Here is a 15,990-nt window from a genome sequence, read left to right on the forward strand (position 1 = left end):
TTAGCCATGAAAATTGAATATTAACAATACCATGTGATAAAACAGGGGCACAGTTTCCTGTAAATAGTTCATAATCCAACATGACTACTCAATGAAACTTCAAAATTCAATTAAAATGTAATAGACATTTCCCACTAAGAATTATTAAGATCCCTGGATCCTAAAATAAGAAAAAAACTACAAAAATATCTCTTAGGCTCCTTACAATTCTTGATACTTATGAGCTGCATAATGAATCTGAATAAGTCTTAAGATTTAAATTTCTCTTTCAAAAATCAAATTAATAGTTATCAAATAATCACTATTGGTAAATGACAGAGGAGAAACTATATTTTATTCTGAAATAATGTTGATGGTTTTAAAATTGGCTAATATTATCAGGTACATATGTTATTCTCTAAAACTTACCCAGTTCACTTGATTTCTTCTGAAGTTTCATGGTAAGTATTTTCAATTCATCTTCACTTTTTTCCAATCTTGTAAAACATATTAGTTCAATGTAAAATGTAAAATCAATGTAAAATATTTTTTTAGTCATAATTCATCTAGTAATTAAAACTGGTGCAATTTAGCAATGACATAGTTTATTATGATTCATTCATTCAATTATTACACATTTCTTGACAATCTACTTTGGCTGGATACTGTAACATATCAAAATAAGATATAACTAATATACATACATAGTTGTATATTAATTCAATCTATGTAAAACCTCACAGCTTATCATCATGATTTATCTCTTAGCTATTGATGATAATCAAATTAATACATCCTAGAACTTTGAAGGAGATTGAGTATATAACTACTATTGTACTGAATTCTGCCTTAGGAACAATATAAATATGAGAATTACACAATTCACTTAACTCCTCTAGTTTTCCATTTCCTCATCTATAAGACAAATGACATATAAGGTCACTTAAAAGTTGAAAATCTGAAAATCACCTGGATAGGTCAATCAAGAATACACAAGAGTAAATGGGCCAGAAAATCTAGCTCTTCTTCCCTCACCATACATAAGCAGTAGAGAAGAAACTCTGCTGGGCCTAGGTCAAGACTTCATAGAGAAGCTTGTTCTTTCATCCTTCAGACTAATGGGTCAAAGATAACTATGTAGGCCTCATAACACAACTTTGTACAAACATTTCCTTAATACAAAGTAGCAAAAAACAGATGAGGTTTTCAACTCAAGTTTTAGAAAAACAATTTAAATGAAATACAAATCAATATTTTATATATATCTAACTATATTCATTTTCATTTAAAATGTCTGAGTACCTACTTTGGACCAGGCTAGTTGCTAAATTTATATATCAGAATGAAAGTTACAGACCCCAGTAAGATAATCAACAATCTAGGAAGTTATTTTTATATAATAACCCACCCTTTAACTAAATATGTCATATCACTGCATCAGTCCTTATGAGCTTATCTATATTGCTTAACTCTATGAAAAGCATGCACAGGAACTATCCTAGAGAATACCTTCTCTCTTTTCCTAGGATACCTGCTTACCCAATACAAACTCTTTAAATGTGTTCCCACTTTATATACAAAAAGATAAGTTACAGTTATTATAGGAATTACAAGTCAGTTGATAATGAATAGAAAATGGCACTGAATATTAGAAGTAAATTGTTTTTTATTCAGCTAAATAAGCAGTGACTTTACCTTTGCTGTTCTGTTGTCAATAATTTTTTCAAGTTGCAGATAGTAGTTTTAAGTTCAGTAACCATAGATGAATGGGCAGCTTTAGCTTTATTAAATTCTTCCATTTGAGCTTCTTTTTCTCCAGTGAGTTGATATATATTTTTGGTTGCTATCTGCAAATCTTCCTCTAAAGCCATTTGAGTGTTCTAAATGAAATAAAATACAAACAAAAGCTATGAACCAAGAGCTTAAGAAGAAAAAAAAAGTTGAATTCATATGCTTTCTATAATTTGCTGCCTCTCACCCCTTACCCCCACCCTACTACCCCTCTGACCCCGGTCTCTCCTTACCGTCTCACCCTCTTCTACTCCACACTGACCAATCTGGAGTGCCCCACCCACTACTCATTTCAATTCACCATTGCTCCAGAGCCCATTTATAGTCCTAGACTATCCATGGAGTCTTCCTAACCAATCCAGCCCATAGTGTTCTTTCAATTCTTAGATATATTGTAGAATTTTTGCCTGAATCATGTTGATACCTAGCATAGTCTTGCATTTTAGTTATACTTTTGATGTGTTTTATCAAATGTCTTTATACTACAAGCACTTAGAGATTCTATATTCTCTATTTGAAGCTTCAAGGCCTTGTACATAGTATTAGCATTCAATAAGTATTTGTTGACTGATTGATGGTATGAGAGTTAGAAATTAATCAGTTTTTAAATCATACCACACTTCTTTGCAAAGACATTTTAATATCTTCTAGTTCTGATGTCAGATGATCCTGCTTCTCATTTGATTCTTTTAAGTTTTCATTCTGTAATTCTAAAAGAGAAAGTTGTAAATAGATATTTACTTAATAGAAAATACAAACCAAGAAAACAAATTATTTGTAACAATTATTTTTTCATACATTACATACTCCAAAATGAGGGAGAATTATGCAAATATAGATTCACTAATATTGGTCATCATCAACTTTTGTTGACCATCAAAATTGTTATTGCCCAAGCACTCAAAGGTGAACATATAGGGGTTTTAGTGCTACATTTTTTAGTAATAGCTAACCATTGGAAGCACTTCCCTGGTGGCTCAGACAGTAAAGAATCTGCTTAAAATGCAGGAGATCTGAGTTCAATCCCTAGGTCGGGAAGATCCCCTGGAAAAGGGAATGGCTACCACTCTAGTATTCTTGCCTGAAGAAATGCATGGACGGAGGAGCCTGGTGGGCTACAGTCCATGGAGTCACAAAGAGTAGGACATGACTGAGGGACTATCACTCACTCACTCACTCACCCATGTATTAGGAAACAACCTTAATATTCAAAGAGAGACAAATTAGACTATGGTGATACAATGATATACCATGTAGCCACTGTAAATGATGATCTAGCTGTTTATTTATTACTAATTTGGACATCCATAAAATATAGAATAAAAAGAGCAAGTTAAAAACAGCATTTATATAAATAGTACATGTGAAAGAACACACAGAAAGTTCAAAAGCAATTTATCTCCTAATGGTGAAATTGCTCATGATTTTATCATTTACTATTCTGATTTTATATTTTTCTAAATTATTACATTTACTTATTTATATACTATGAAAAAAATCAAATAACTTCACCTGATAGCTAGTATTTACTAAATCGTAAGTGTCAGGTGCTATTTTTATGCTTTATCTGTGTGCATTCACTTCTAAATCTCATAAAAACACAAACAGTAAGAAACTCATGCTCATCCCTGGGTTCAAATTATTCTATTTCCTTTTACTAGCTACCTACACATGGGCACACTTAACCAACTGCTCCCTACCTTTCCCACATGGAAAATGACAGGTAATGATATTTCAAGGAGTTCCTATTAGGATTACACAAGATAACGCAACTTAAAACATTTAATCACAGTGTCTAGCATATAGTAAAATGTTAAATACTATTATGATGATGGGATGATGATATGATGTATACAGAAAGTGCAACTACTTGGCAGGCAGGCAAAGAATCAAAAATAAGTGCTGATGAGTACTCATGAGCAATTCTGGGAATAAATACAGAGGTGGTACCTAAGCCTAATAAGACCAATAAGTGTTAGAAGTAAGGGGAGACAGACATAGGAGAGGGAAAGTTCAAGGAAGGCTTGCAGAAAGTGACAGCTGAGTTAAAACATTTGAAAGCCAGTAACAATTAACAAGAGTAACAGGAGCTGAGGGAGGAAAAGAAAATCACAAGAGATACAAAAGAGCATATACAAAGTCAAAAAACAGAGAGATAGGATAAACATTCTGAAGTCTAGAAATGTATCTCAACAGCATGAAACAAAGCACAAGAAAGAAATCATAATATCTGCTATACTAGATATGATTGGAAAAATAATGATAAAGTCATAATAGGATTCACACAACTTGCTCAGAAGTATTTGCTTTCTAAGTCATGAAAAACAATAAAGGATGTCAAGCAACAGAATAATGTTTCAGACATATTTTTAAAAAATTCCAATCTCAAAATCTGTGTAGAAATGAAGGGGTTAGTGCTCCAATTCTAGGAAAAGAATATCTGGAGTGAGGGAAATGATAACTAAAGACTATCTATTACAATACTATTTATAATGGTCTATTAATAAGTGTCTCCTCTGAGAAATCATAATCACAAACTAGTAGTTAGGCATGTGTGGGAACAGAATATATGCTGCTTAAAAATACTAAAAATCTCTAAGCCAAAACTTAATTTGAAGTTCCCCTAAGTTCCCCCAGAATCCTGGAAGCTATAAAAGTAAATTTTCTCTGTAAAAATATACCTCTAATTCAGCCCTTAAAGAATTTCGACAGATGAAATTATAGGACTTCACAATCTAAACCACAAGAGTAAACAGAATACTACTACAAGAAAAGTCAGCAGAAAAAAGACAAACTTTGACCTGATTGCAAGATTTCAGATGTTAGGATTACTGGCTCTAATTACTGGATTAAAAAAAAAAAGTATTGTGTATCATTTTTAAAAACTAAAAGAAGGAATTTTGCCAGTTGTCCAGTGATTAAGACTCCATGCTTCCAATGCAAGAGACACAGACTCAAACCCAGATCAGAAAACGAAGATCCCACATGCTATGCAGCACAGCCAAAAGATTTTTTTAATTAAAAACAAAAAAGGTAAAAGAAATAAGGAAGATATCCAAAAACTAAAACTTATGTAGAAATGACATATAAAATTGAAACTGAAAACTCTATTGGAGTAATAGTGAGGTATGTCATTTTAAACAAACACACCTTTAAAAGGGAATAAAAAATTCAGGATCAATTATTAAGAACATTAAAATCATTAAACTCCTGAAAAAATAATGAAATTAATGGTCACAAAGTGAAGGCAAAATAGAAACTTGGAGAAATAACATAAGCACAAAAACTGCTTTTGCCTCAAGGAATTCACAAGTCCTGGCAAAGCTGGATTTTGATCTGAAATTATGATGAAGTGAGAAAAAAATATGAAAACTCAAAGACTGTATAAGGTAAGAAGTTCAAGAATTAAACCTTTGTACAGTAAGTTCAGTTCGGTTCAGTCGCTCAGTTGTGTCCTACTCTTTACAACCCTGTGGACTGCAGCACGCCAGGCTTCCCTGTCCATTAGCAAACCTGAAGCCTGTTCAAACTCATGGTCATCGAGTCATGACTCCATCCAACCATCACATCCTCTGTTGTCCCCTTCTACTCCTGCCTTCAATCTTTTGGAGCTTCTGGGTCTCTCCAAATGAGTCAGTTCTTCACATCAGGTGGCCAAAGTATTGAGATTTCAGCATCAGTCCTTCCAATGAATATTCAAAACTGATTTCCTTTAGGATTGACTGGTTTGATCTCCCTACAGTTCAAGGGACTCTCAAGAGTTTTCTCCAACACCACAGTTCAAAAGCATCAATTCTACGGCATTCAGCTTTCTTTATGGTCCCAACTCTCACATCCATACATAACTACTGGAAAAACCATAGTTTTGACTATACGGATCTTCCTGTGCAAAGTAAAGCTCTGCTTTTTAATATGCTGTCTAGGTTGGTCATAGCTTTCTTCCAAGAAGCAAGCGTCTTTTAATTTCATGGCTACAGTCACCATCTGCAGTGATTTTGGAGCCCAAGAAAATAAAGTCTGTCACTGTATCCATTGATTGCCCATCTATCTGCCATGAAGTGATGAGACTGGATGTCATGATCTCAGTTTTTTGAATGCTAAGTTTTAAGCCAGCTTTTTCACTCTCCTCTTTTACCTTCATCAAGAGGCTCTTTAGTTCCTCTTCACTTTCTACCATAAGAGTGGTGTCATCTGCATATTTGAGGTTATTGATATTTCTCTCGGCAATCTTGATTCCAGCTTGCACTTCATCCAGCCCAGCATTTTGCATGATGTACTCTGCATAGAAGTTAAATAGGCAGGATGACAACATAAGCCTTGATGTACTCCTTTCCCAATTTGGAACCAGTCCATTGTTCCATGTCCAGTTCTAACTGTTGCTTCTGGACCTGCATACAGATTTCTCAGGAGGCAGGTAAGGTGGTCTGGTATTCCCATCTCTTAAGAATTTTCCACAGTTTGTTGTGACCCAACAGTCAAAGGCTTTAGCATAGTCAATGAAGCAGATATTTTTCTGGAATTCCATTGCTTTTCTATGATCCAATGGATGTTGGCAATTTGATTTCTGGCTTCTCTGCCTTTCTAAATCCAGCATGAACACAAGGGAATTCTCAGTTCATGTACTGTTGAAGCCTGGCTTGGAGAACTTTGAGCATTACTTTGCTAGCGTGTGAGATGACTGTAATTGTACGGTAGTCTGAACATTCTTTGGCATTGCCTTTCTTTGGGATTGGAATGAAAAGTGACCTTTTCCAGTCCTGTGGCCACTGCTGAGTTTTCCAAATTTGCTGGCATATTGAGTGCAGCACTTTCACAGCATCATCTTTTAGGATTTGAAATAGCTCAACTGGAATTCCATCACCTCCACTAGCTTTATTTGTAGTGATGGCCCACTTGACTTCACATTCCAAAATGTCTGGCTCTAGGTGAGTGATCATATCATTATGGTTATCTGGGTCATAAGATCTTATTGATATAGTTCTTGCCACCTCTTCTTAATAGCTTCTGTTTCTGTTAGGTCCATACCATTTCTGTCCTTTATCATGCTCATCTTTACATGAAATATTCCCTTGGTATCTCTAATGTTCTTGAAGAGTCTTTCCTACCTCTGGTCTTTCCCATTCTATTGTTTTTTTCCATTTCTTTGCACTGATAACTTAGGAAGGCTTTCTTATCTCTTCTATTCATTGGAACTCTGCATTCAGATGGATATATCTTTCCTTTTCTTCTTTGCCTTTCACATCTCTTCCTTCCTTAGCTATTTGTAAGCCCTCCTCAGCCTTTTTTCATTTCTTTTTCTTGGAGATGGTTTTAACCATCACTTCCCATACAACATCACGAACCTCTGTCCATATTTCTTCAGACATTCTATCAGATCTAATCCCTTGAATCTGTTTGTCACTTCCACTGTATAATCATAAGGATTTTTATTTAGGTCATACCTGAATGGCCTAGTGATTTTCAGTACTTTCTTCAATATAAGTCTGAATTTTTCAATAAGGAGTTCATGATCTGAGCCAGTCAGTTCTCAGTCTTGTTTTTGCTGACTGTAGCTTCTCCATCTTCAGCTGCAAATATAATCAATCTGATTTCAGTATTGACCATCTGGTGATGTCCATGTGTAGAGTCGTCTCTTATGTTCATGGAAGAGGGTGTTTTCTATGACTAGTCTGTTCTCTTGGCAAAACTCTGTTAGCCTTTGTCCTGCTTCATTTTGTACTCCAAGGCCAAACTTCCCTGTTACTCCAGGTATCTCTTGACTTCCTGCTTTTGCATTCCAGTCCCCTATGATGAAAAGAACATGTTTTCTGTTTGGTGTTAGTTCTAGAAGGTCTTGTAGGTCATCATAGAACTGTTCAGTTTCTTTGGCATTAGTGACTGGAGCACAGACTTGGATTACTGTGATATTGAATGGTTTGCCTTAGAAACGAACATTAGATCATTCTGTCATTTTTGAGACTGCACTCAATACTGCATTTCAGACTCTCTTGTTGACTATGAGGGTTACTCCGTTTCTTCTAAGGGATTCTTGCACACAGTAGTAGATATAATGGTCATCTGGATTAAATTTGCTCATTCCGGTCCATTTTAGTTTACTGATTCCTAAAATGTCGATGTTCATGCTATTCATCTCCTGTTTGACCACTTCCAATTTACTTTGATTCATGGACCTACCATTCCAGGTTCCTATATAATATTGTTCTTTACAGCATCGGACTTTACTTCCTTCACCAGTCACATCCAGAACTGGGCTTTGTTTTCGCTTTGGTTCAGCCTCTTCATTCTTTCTGGAGCTATTTCTCTACTCTTCTCCAGTAGCATACTGGGCAGCAACCAACCTGGGAAGTGTCATATCTTTTTGCCTTTTCATCCTGTTAATGGATTTCTCAAGGCAAGAATACTGAAGTGGTTTGCCATTCCCTTCTCCAGCGGACCATGTTTCGTCAGAACTCTCCACCATGATCTGTCTGTCTTGGATAGCCCTACACAGGTTGGCTCATAGCTTCATTGAGTTAGACAAGACTGTGATCAATATGATTAGTTTGCTTGGTTTTCTGTGATTGTGGTTTTCATTCTGTCTGCCTTCTGATGGATAAGGATAAGGGGCCTGTAGAAGCTTCCTGATGGGATGGACTGGTTGTGAGGGAATCTGGATCTTGCTCTGATGGCCGGGGCCATGCTCTATAAATCTTTAACCCAATTTTCTGTTGATGGGTGGAGCTGTGTTCTCTCCCTGTAGTTTGGCCTGAGGCCAAACTATGGCAGGGGTAATGATGGTAATGGCGACCTCCTTCAAAAAGACTTACGCTAAAGCATACCGGCTCCCAGGACTATTGTAGTCAGTGCCCCTGACTCCACTGCAGGCCACTGTCAACCTATGCCTCGGCCTGAGACTCCTGGAAACTCACAGTCAAGTCTGGCTCAGTCTCTTGTGCAGTCACTGCTCCTTTTTCCTGGGTCCTTGTGCACACAAGGTTTTGTGCCCTCCAAGAGTCTGTTTCCCCAGTCCTGTGGAAGTTCTATAATCAAATCCCACTGGCCTTCAAAGTCAAATTCCCTGGGGATTCTCAGTCCCTTTGCCAGATTTCCAAGTTGGGGAATCTTTTATGGGCCCTAGAACTTTTCAACGGTTGGAGAACTTCTTTGGTATAATTTTTCTCCAGTTTATGGGTTATCTGCTTGGTGGCTCTACAGTGGGACTAATGGCGACCTCCTCCAAGACAACTTACACCACACACCATGGCTCCCAGGTCTGCTACAGCCAGAGGCCCTGTCCCCATGGCAGGCCACTGCTGACCTGTGCCTCTGCAGGAGACACTCAAAGGCAGGTCTGGCTCAGTCTCTGTGGGGTCTCTGGGTCCTGGTGCATACAAGGTTTTGTTTGAGGCCTCTGAGCATCTCTGGCAGGTATGGGGTTTGATTTTAAATGAAGTTTTGTACAGTAAGCTAGGACAATCATTACATAATGGATGAAGCAAAAATAAACAAACCCTCAAGCAAATCTGCAGCACAGGTTTACATCATCTGAGTCGTCCAATTAATCCCAAGCCATGAAATTGACCTAAGATGGGTAGAGCCACCATGCACATGGTAAAAGCAAATGAGAATCCTCCAAAGAGGAAGCTAAACTACCTACATACAGGCAGGCCTTATTATACTAATAAGAGAAAGTTTTGCTTGAAAAAAATTTTTCAAGAAAAATAATAAACATGTAGTCAACTATGAATAAAATAGATACTAATGAGAACCTCGGAGAAGGCAATGGCACCCCACTCCAGTACTCTTGCTTGGAAAATCCCATGGACGGAGGAGCCTGTTAGGCTGCAATCCATGGGGTCGCTAAGAGTCGGACACAACTGAGAGACTTCACTTTCACTTTTCACTTTCATGCATTGGAGAAGGAAATGGCAGCCCACTCCAGTGTTCTTGCCTGAAGAATCCCAGGGACGGGGGAGCCTGGTGGGCTGCCATCTATGGGGTCGCACAGAGTCGGACACGACTGAAGTGACTTAGCGTAATGAGAACCTACTGTACAGGACAGGTAACTCTAAATGCTCTCAAGTGGCCTATACAGGAAGGAAATCCAAAAAAGAGGAGATTATGTACACATATGGCTGATTCACTTTGCTCTACAGTAGAAAATAACACAATGCTGTAAAGCAACTATACTCCAACATAATTTTTTTTAAATGTAGTCAAAGACAAAAAGGTACCCAATGAAATAAGGCTGAATAAATAAAACAAAATCTGGACTAAAATTTATCAGAAAAAAAGACAAATATTTAGGATAAAGAATTATCAGAAAGAAACTATAAATAGCTATTCTTAGTATATTTAAAGAATAAAAAGCTTAAATTAAATAAGAAATAAAATTACATAAAGTAGAATAGCAGATCTTAAAAATAAGAATAATATCTTACAATAAACATCTAATAACTAAAACTGAAAGAGTTCAGTGGATGAGAAACAAAAACAGAATTAGTGAATGACAAGTTGGGCCAACGAAATCATCTAGAATAAGGCACAGAAAGGCAAAACTGTGAAAAGATAGAAAAGAAATTAATAGTAACAAAAGACAGGGAAAATTAGCATGAGTTTTATTCAAATTTCAAAAAGGAGAATAAACAGAGAATAGAACAAATATAATGCCTGAAGAAAAGCAATAATAAAAGACATTAATTTACAGATTTAAGAAACTATAAAATAAAATTAAGCATATATCATATCATACTGAAAATGCTAAAATATCAAAAACAAAGCAAATCTGAAAAAACCCAAGAGAGGGGAAGAATAACTTATCTTCAAATGTCCAACAGTTAGTTTGACAAGTAATACAAAGGAAACCAAAAGAAAGCAAATACTACCTTCACTGTGCTAAAACAAAATAGTTTAAATATACAGTGTGCCAACCAGAACTATATACCAAACAAAAAAATCCTTTCAGATGAGAATGAACAAACAAATGTTCAGACAAATAGGAGAGAGATCATCACAAACATATTTCCACTAAAGGATATTCTAAGTATTTCTCTTCAAGGCAGAAAGAATAGGACCCAAATTAAAGATCTAAGAATTAAGGGGAGAGATTAAGATCAAAATGATAAGAGCAGGAGGACATGAAACTTACCTCCCCACCAGGAATACATCAAAAATACATCTATATGCAGAATGATACTCACTGAAAACTAAGTGAAAAATGGCATCCATTTTTCTTTTTTTTTCTAAAAATGGCATCCATTTTTTTCCTTGTACATCTAAAGCTGTAAGATGGAATCCAGCAGGAAGAGAAGAGAAGCAATCAGATCAGGACCTCTGCCCCATGAGGCAACATGGAAGAAGAAGGGAATCCTCCTTGAGAGATGAGCAGTTCAAATCACATTTTGGGTATACTAGCCCTCAGGTCCAAAAGCAGGAAAACAAGTCACCCAAACTGGTTAGAAAACCAGTGAGACTAACAAGGTGACTGTAAGAAACCTAGATTCAAATCATGAAGAGAGGTGTAACATTTTCGTACTCCTGAAACAAGGCAGAGAAAGCAAACTGAATTTGCACTGGACTCTAGCTTGCTTCCCCTAACTTCCACAGTGTGCCACCCAGCCTGAGCCAAGTGATTGCTCAGGCCTTGTGTGCTTTGCAACACAACTCCACATTAGGGAAAGAGTTGCTGTGGCTGAGGACCATGCTCAGTTGTGAGGGACTATACCAGCCCAGACACAAAACAATATCTGAATAGGGAGGTGCATCCATTACCAGCGCTTACAGTAGCAATGTATCAAAAGTAGTACCAGACTCTGACTACAGCTGACACCACCATAGCCTGCACCCAGACCCACATCAGCCATGCCTGCCAGCTCTGCAGCCCAACTCCAAACTAGGGTGAGGGTTGCAAAGGCAGTTCAGACCTAGAAAAGTGTCTGAAGAGGCAGGGGCAGCTATTAATGGTACTCAGAGGCAGTGCATTAAAAGCAGTCCAGACTCTAACTGTAATCAGGGATGCCACGACCCACACTCAGACCAACATCAAGCACCTGCACTGGCCCCTCTTGCTCCAGAACTGCTCCATATGAGGTAAGGGTGCCAGTGCTGGGAGGGAAGAGAGCACACACCTAGAATGAACAAAGATGGCTCAGACCCAACTCTTAGAGCTTCTGTGTGAGCAAGTGGAGACCTGACCCTGCCTCCAACAGGGTAATGTCGGCCACTGAGAAAAGAAGCCCTGGCTCACACTTGACTGTGGCTCTAGACCCTCCATTTCCAACCCAACCTCTTAGCAAGGTGACAGTTGCCAGGACACACTGGGAAAAGACATGATTCATGTTCACATCAGATCCTGTCCACAACATATAAAAATAATAATAAAAGTAGATTTATAATCAGAGATAAAAAGTTAACATTAGAAAAGTAGGTTTAACATTAGAAAATAACATTAAAAACTAATCACTGGAACAGTCTTATGGACTCTGTGGGAGAGGGAGAGGGTGGGAAGATTTGGGAGAATGGCATTGAAACATGTAAAATATCGTGTATGAAACGAGATGCCAGTCCAGGTTCAATGCACGATACTGGATGCTTGGGGCTAGTGCACTGGGACGACCCAGAGGGATGGTATGGGGAGGGAGGAGGGAGGAGGGTTCAGGATGGGGAGCACATGTATACCTGTGATGGATTCATTTTGATATTTGGCAAAACTAATACAATTATGTAAAGTTTAAAAATAAAATAAAATTTTAAAAAAAGCCAAAAAAAAAAAAAACCTAATCACTAACAAAGGAAAAAATATGATATCTCAATATATGCCCCCTAAAAAGTATTTTATTTTTATTGATATTTTTGTGGATATTGAGTCAATATCCATTCATTATAAAACTCCTTGATATATTGGAAATAGAATTCTCTTCCAGAAAGCAAGGATGCAATAATAAGCAACTGCATTCCCCATAACTAGCTTTGTGCCTGGCACAGAACAGAAAGGTTAATAAAAGTTGAATGGATAAATTAACGAGTAATGATTTGAAAGTGCTAATATATATCCAAAACAAAGTTTCCAACTGCCTTCTAACTCCATTATACATGTATTGTAAGACAATGTAGAGCTTACATTCAAAAGGACAACAAGGAAGCAGAGACCTCAAATTTGCTAAAGCAAAAAGGTAAAGAAAACTTGCATAAATATGTTGAGGAAGAAAAAAATTTTATATGCTATGTATGAAGAGCAAGGGTTTCCAATTCAAAGTTTGGAAAGGAGAGGAACAACAGAAGTCAAGACAAGCAGAAAAGCCAACACTGATAAAAGAATGAAAAAAAGTAATGAGTTTAATCACGTATGACTGATATGTAGCCTCATGAAAAAGATCCAAACCCCCTCCAAACAGAATCCTATTTAAAAGTATATCACTCTTAATAAACAGAGAAAAAGAGTCAAATTTTTCTCCCCTTAAATTTTTTTCTTAAATCTCTGATCACTGATACTCTTTAGCAGACAAGTATTGGCAAGTGACAAAAATTAGGTAACAACAAGAAATTATTATTATTTTCTTGTAAAATTATCTCCATATTGCCAAATTCAGACTTACATTGAAGAAAAGTAAGGAAAACCACTAGACCATTATGTATGATCTAAGTCAAATCCCTTGCGATTATATAGTAGAACTGACAGATTCCAGAGATTAGATCTGATAGAGAAAGTTCCTGAAGAACTATGGACAGAAATTAGTGACACTGTACAGGAGGCAGTGATCAAGACCATCCCCAAGAAAAAAAAAGTGCAAAATGGCTGTCTGAGGAGGCCTTACAAATAGTTGAAAAAAGAGAAGCTAAAGGCAAAGGAGAAAAGGAAAGACATACCCATTTGAATTCAGAGTTCCAAAGAATAGCAAGGAGAAATAAGAAAGCCTTTCTCAGCGATCAATGCAAAGAAATAGAGAAAAACAATAGAATGGGAAAGACTAGAGATCTCTTCAAGAAAATTAGAGATACCAAGGGAACATTTCATGCAAAGATGGGCCCAATAAAGGACAGAAATGGTATGGACTTAACAGAAGCAGAAGATATTAAGAAGAGATGGCAAGAATACAGAAGAACTATACAAAAAAAGATCATGACCCAGATAACCACAATGGTGTCATCACTCACCTACAGCCAGACATCGTGGAATGCGAAGTCAAGTGGGCCTTAGGAAGCATCACTACAAATAAAGCTAGTGGAGGTGATGGAATTCCAGTTGAGCTATTTCAAATCCTAAAAGATGATGCTGTGAAAGTGCTGCACTCAATATGCCAGCAAATTTGGAAGACTCAGCAGTGCCACAGGACTGGAAAAGGTCAGGTTTCATTCCAATCCCAGAGAAAGGCAATGCCAAAGAATGTTCAAACTATCACACAATTATACTCATCTCGCATGCTAGCAAAGTAATGCTCAAAATTCTCCATGCCAGGCTTCAACCATATGTGAACCATAAACTTCCAGATGGGCCAGCTGGATTTAGAAAAGCCAGAGAAACCAGAGATCAAATTGCCAACATCCGTTGGATCACTGAAAAAGCAAGAAAGTTCCAGAAAAACATCTACTTCTGCTTCATTGACTACACCAAAGCCCTTGACCGTGGGGATCACAACAAACTGTGGAAAAATCTTAAAGAGATGGGAATACCAGACTACCTCACCTGCCTCCTGAGAAATCTGTATGCAGGTCAAGAAGCAATAGTTAGAACTGGACATGGAACAACAGACTGGTTCCAAATCGAGAAAGGAGTACATCAAGGCTGTATACTGTTACCCTGCTTATTTAACTTATATGCAGCATACATCATGTGAAATGCCAGGCTGGATGAAGCACAAGCTGGAATCAAGACTGCCAGGAGAAGTATCAATAACTTCAGATATGCCAATGACACCACACTTATGGCAGAAAACTAAGAACTAAAGAGCTTCTTGATGAAAGTGAAAGAGGAGAGTGAAAAAGTTGGCTTAAAACTCAACATTCAGAAAACTAAGATCATGGAATCCGGTCTCATCACTTCATGGAAAATAGATGGGGAAACAACAGAAACAGCGACAGACTTTATTTTCTTGGGCTCCAAAATCACTGTAGATATCTGGTGACTGCAGCCATGACATTAAAAGACGCTTACTCCTTGGAAGAAAAGCTATTATCAACCTAGACAGCATATTAAAAAACAGAGACATTACTTTGCCAACAAAGATCTGTCTAGTTAAAGCTATCATTTTTCCAGTAGTCACATATGGACTACTGGAGAGTTGGACTAAAGAAAGCTAAGCACCGAAGAACTGATGTTTTTGAACTGTGGTGTTGGAGAAGACTCTTGAGAATCCCTTGGTCTGCAAGGAGATCAAACCAATCAATCCTAAAGGAAATCAATCCTGAATATTCATTGGAAGGACTGATGCTGAAGCTGAAGCTCCAGTACTTTGGCAACCTGATGTGAAGAACTGACTTACTGCAAAAGACCTTGATGCTGGTAAGACTGAAGGCAGGAGAAGGGGACAACAGAGGATGAGATAATTGGATGGCATCACCAACTCAAAGGACATCAGTTTGAGCAAGCTCCGGCAGTTGGTTATGGACAGGAAAGGCTGGCATGCTGCAGTCAATAGGGTCGCAAAGTGTCAAACACAACCGAGCGACTGAACTGAACTGAAGAAAATATTAAAAATAAGAATTAGCTGATCATAATTAATTTAAATGGATAGTTCCAGGGAGAATGAAGTAGTTGGTAACAGACCAACCTTCATGCTGAAAATAACTAGTAAACACAGAACAAATCTAAACAAAAAGGACTAAAGTAAGGCTAAGATTCCTAAAAGATACGTCCTAATAAGTCAACTGACAAAATTTAGCTGACATCTACTGATTCTAGGCGTGAGCAAGAGGCCTAAATGCTCGCTTGGTCCCAGCAAAGGGCTGTTTCCAGGGGATTAAAATAGACAGCATATATGTGACAACCTAGAACGGCAGGACCCACCTCCCATCCCCAAGAGAAAGGGGATATACCTATGGTTGATCCATGTTAATATATGGCAAAATCCAACACAATACTGCAAAGCAATTATCCTTCAATTAAAAGTAAATAAGTTTTTTAAAATAGCATAGTCTTACAGGTCTCAAAGAGCTGAATAAACAAAATTGAAGACTCAAAAAAACCTCATAAACTTGACTATTTCCCTTCATTCAGCTAGCCTCTAACTGGATTACAATAATCAG

At 37.4% G+C, this 15,990-nt stretch overlaps 1 protein-coding gene across 7 annotated transcripts in view; it reads right to left on the reverse strand.

The window, feature by feature from the left end:
• The window catches only part of SYCP1 (synaptonemal complex protein 1), a 147,407-nt gene that overhangs the window by 104,079 nt on the left and 27,338 nt on the right, over nucleotides 1-15,990 (reverse strand). For all 7 annotated transcript variants that reach the window (XM_059885031.1, XM_059885030.1, XM_059885027.1 and 4 more), the window contains 3 exons: nucleotides 2,386-2,480; nucleotides 1,675-1,859; nucleotides 409-476 (listed from right to left, as the gene is read on the reverse strand). In XM_059885031.1, the coding sequence (XP_059741014.1) occupies nucleotides 409-476; nucleotides 1,675-1,859; nucleotides 2,386-2,480 (348 nt within the window). The remainder of the gene's footprint in view (nucleotides 1-408; nucleotides 477-1,674; nucleotides 1,860-2,385; nucleotides 2,481-15,990) is intronic.

The sequence above is a fragment of the Bos taurus genome, chromosome 3 (assembly GCF_002263795.3).
Source record: "Bos taurus isolate L1 Dominette 01449 registration number 42190680 breed Hereford chromosome 3, ARS-UCD2.0, whole genome shotgun sequence".
Lineage (NCBI taxonomy): Eukaryota > Metazoa > Chordata > Mammalia > Artiodactyla > Bovidae > Bos > Bos taurus.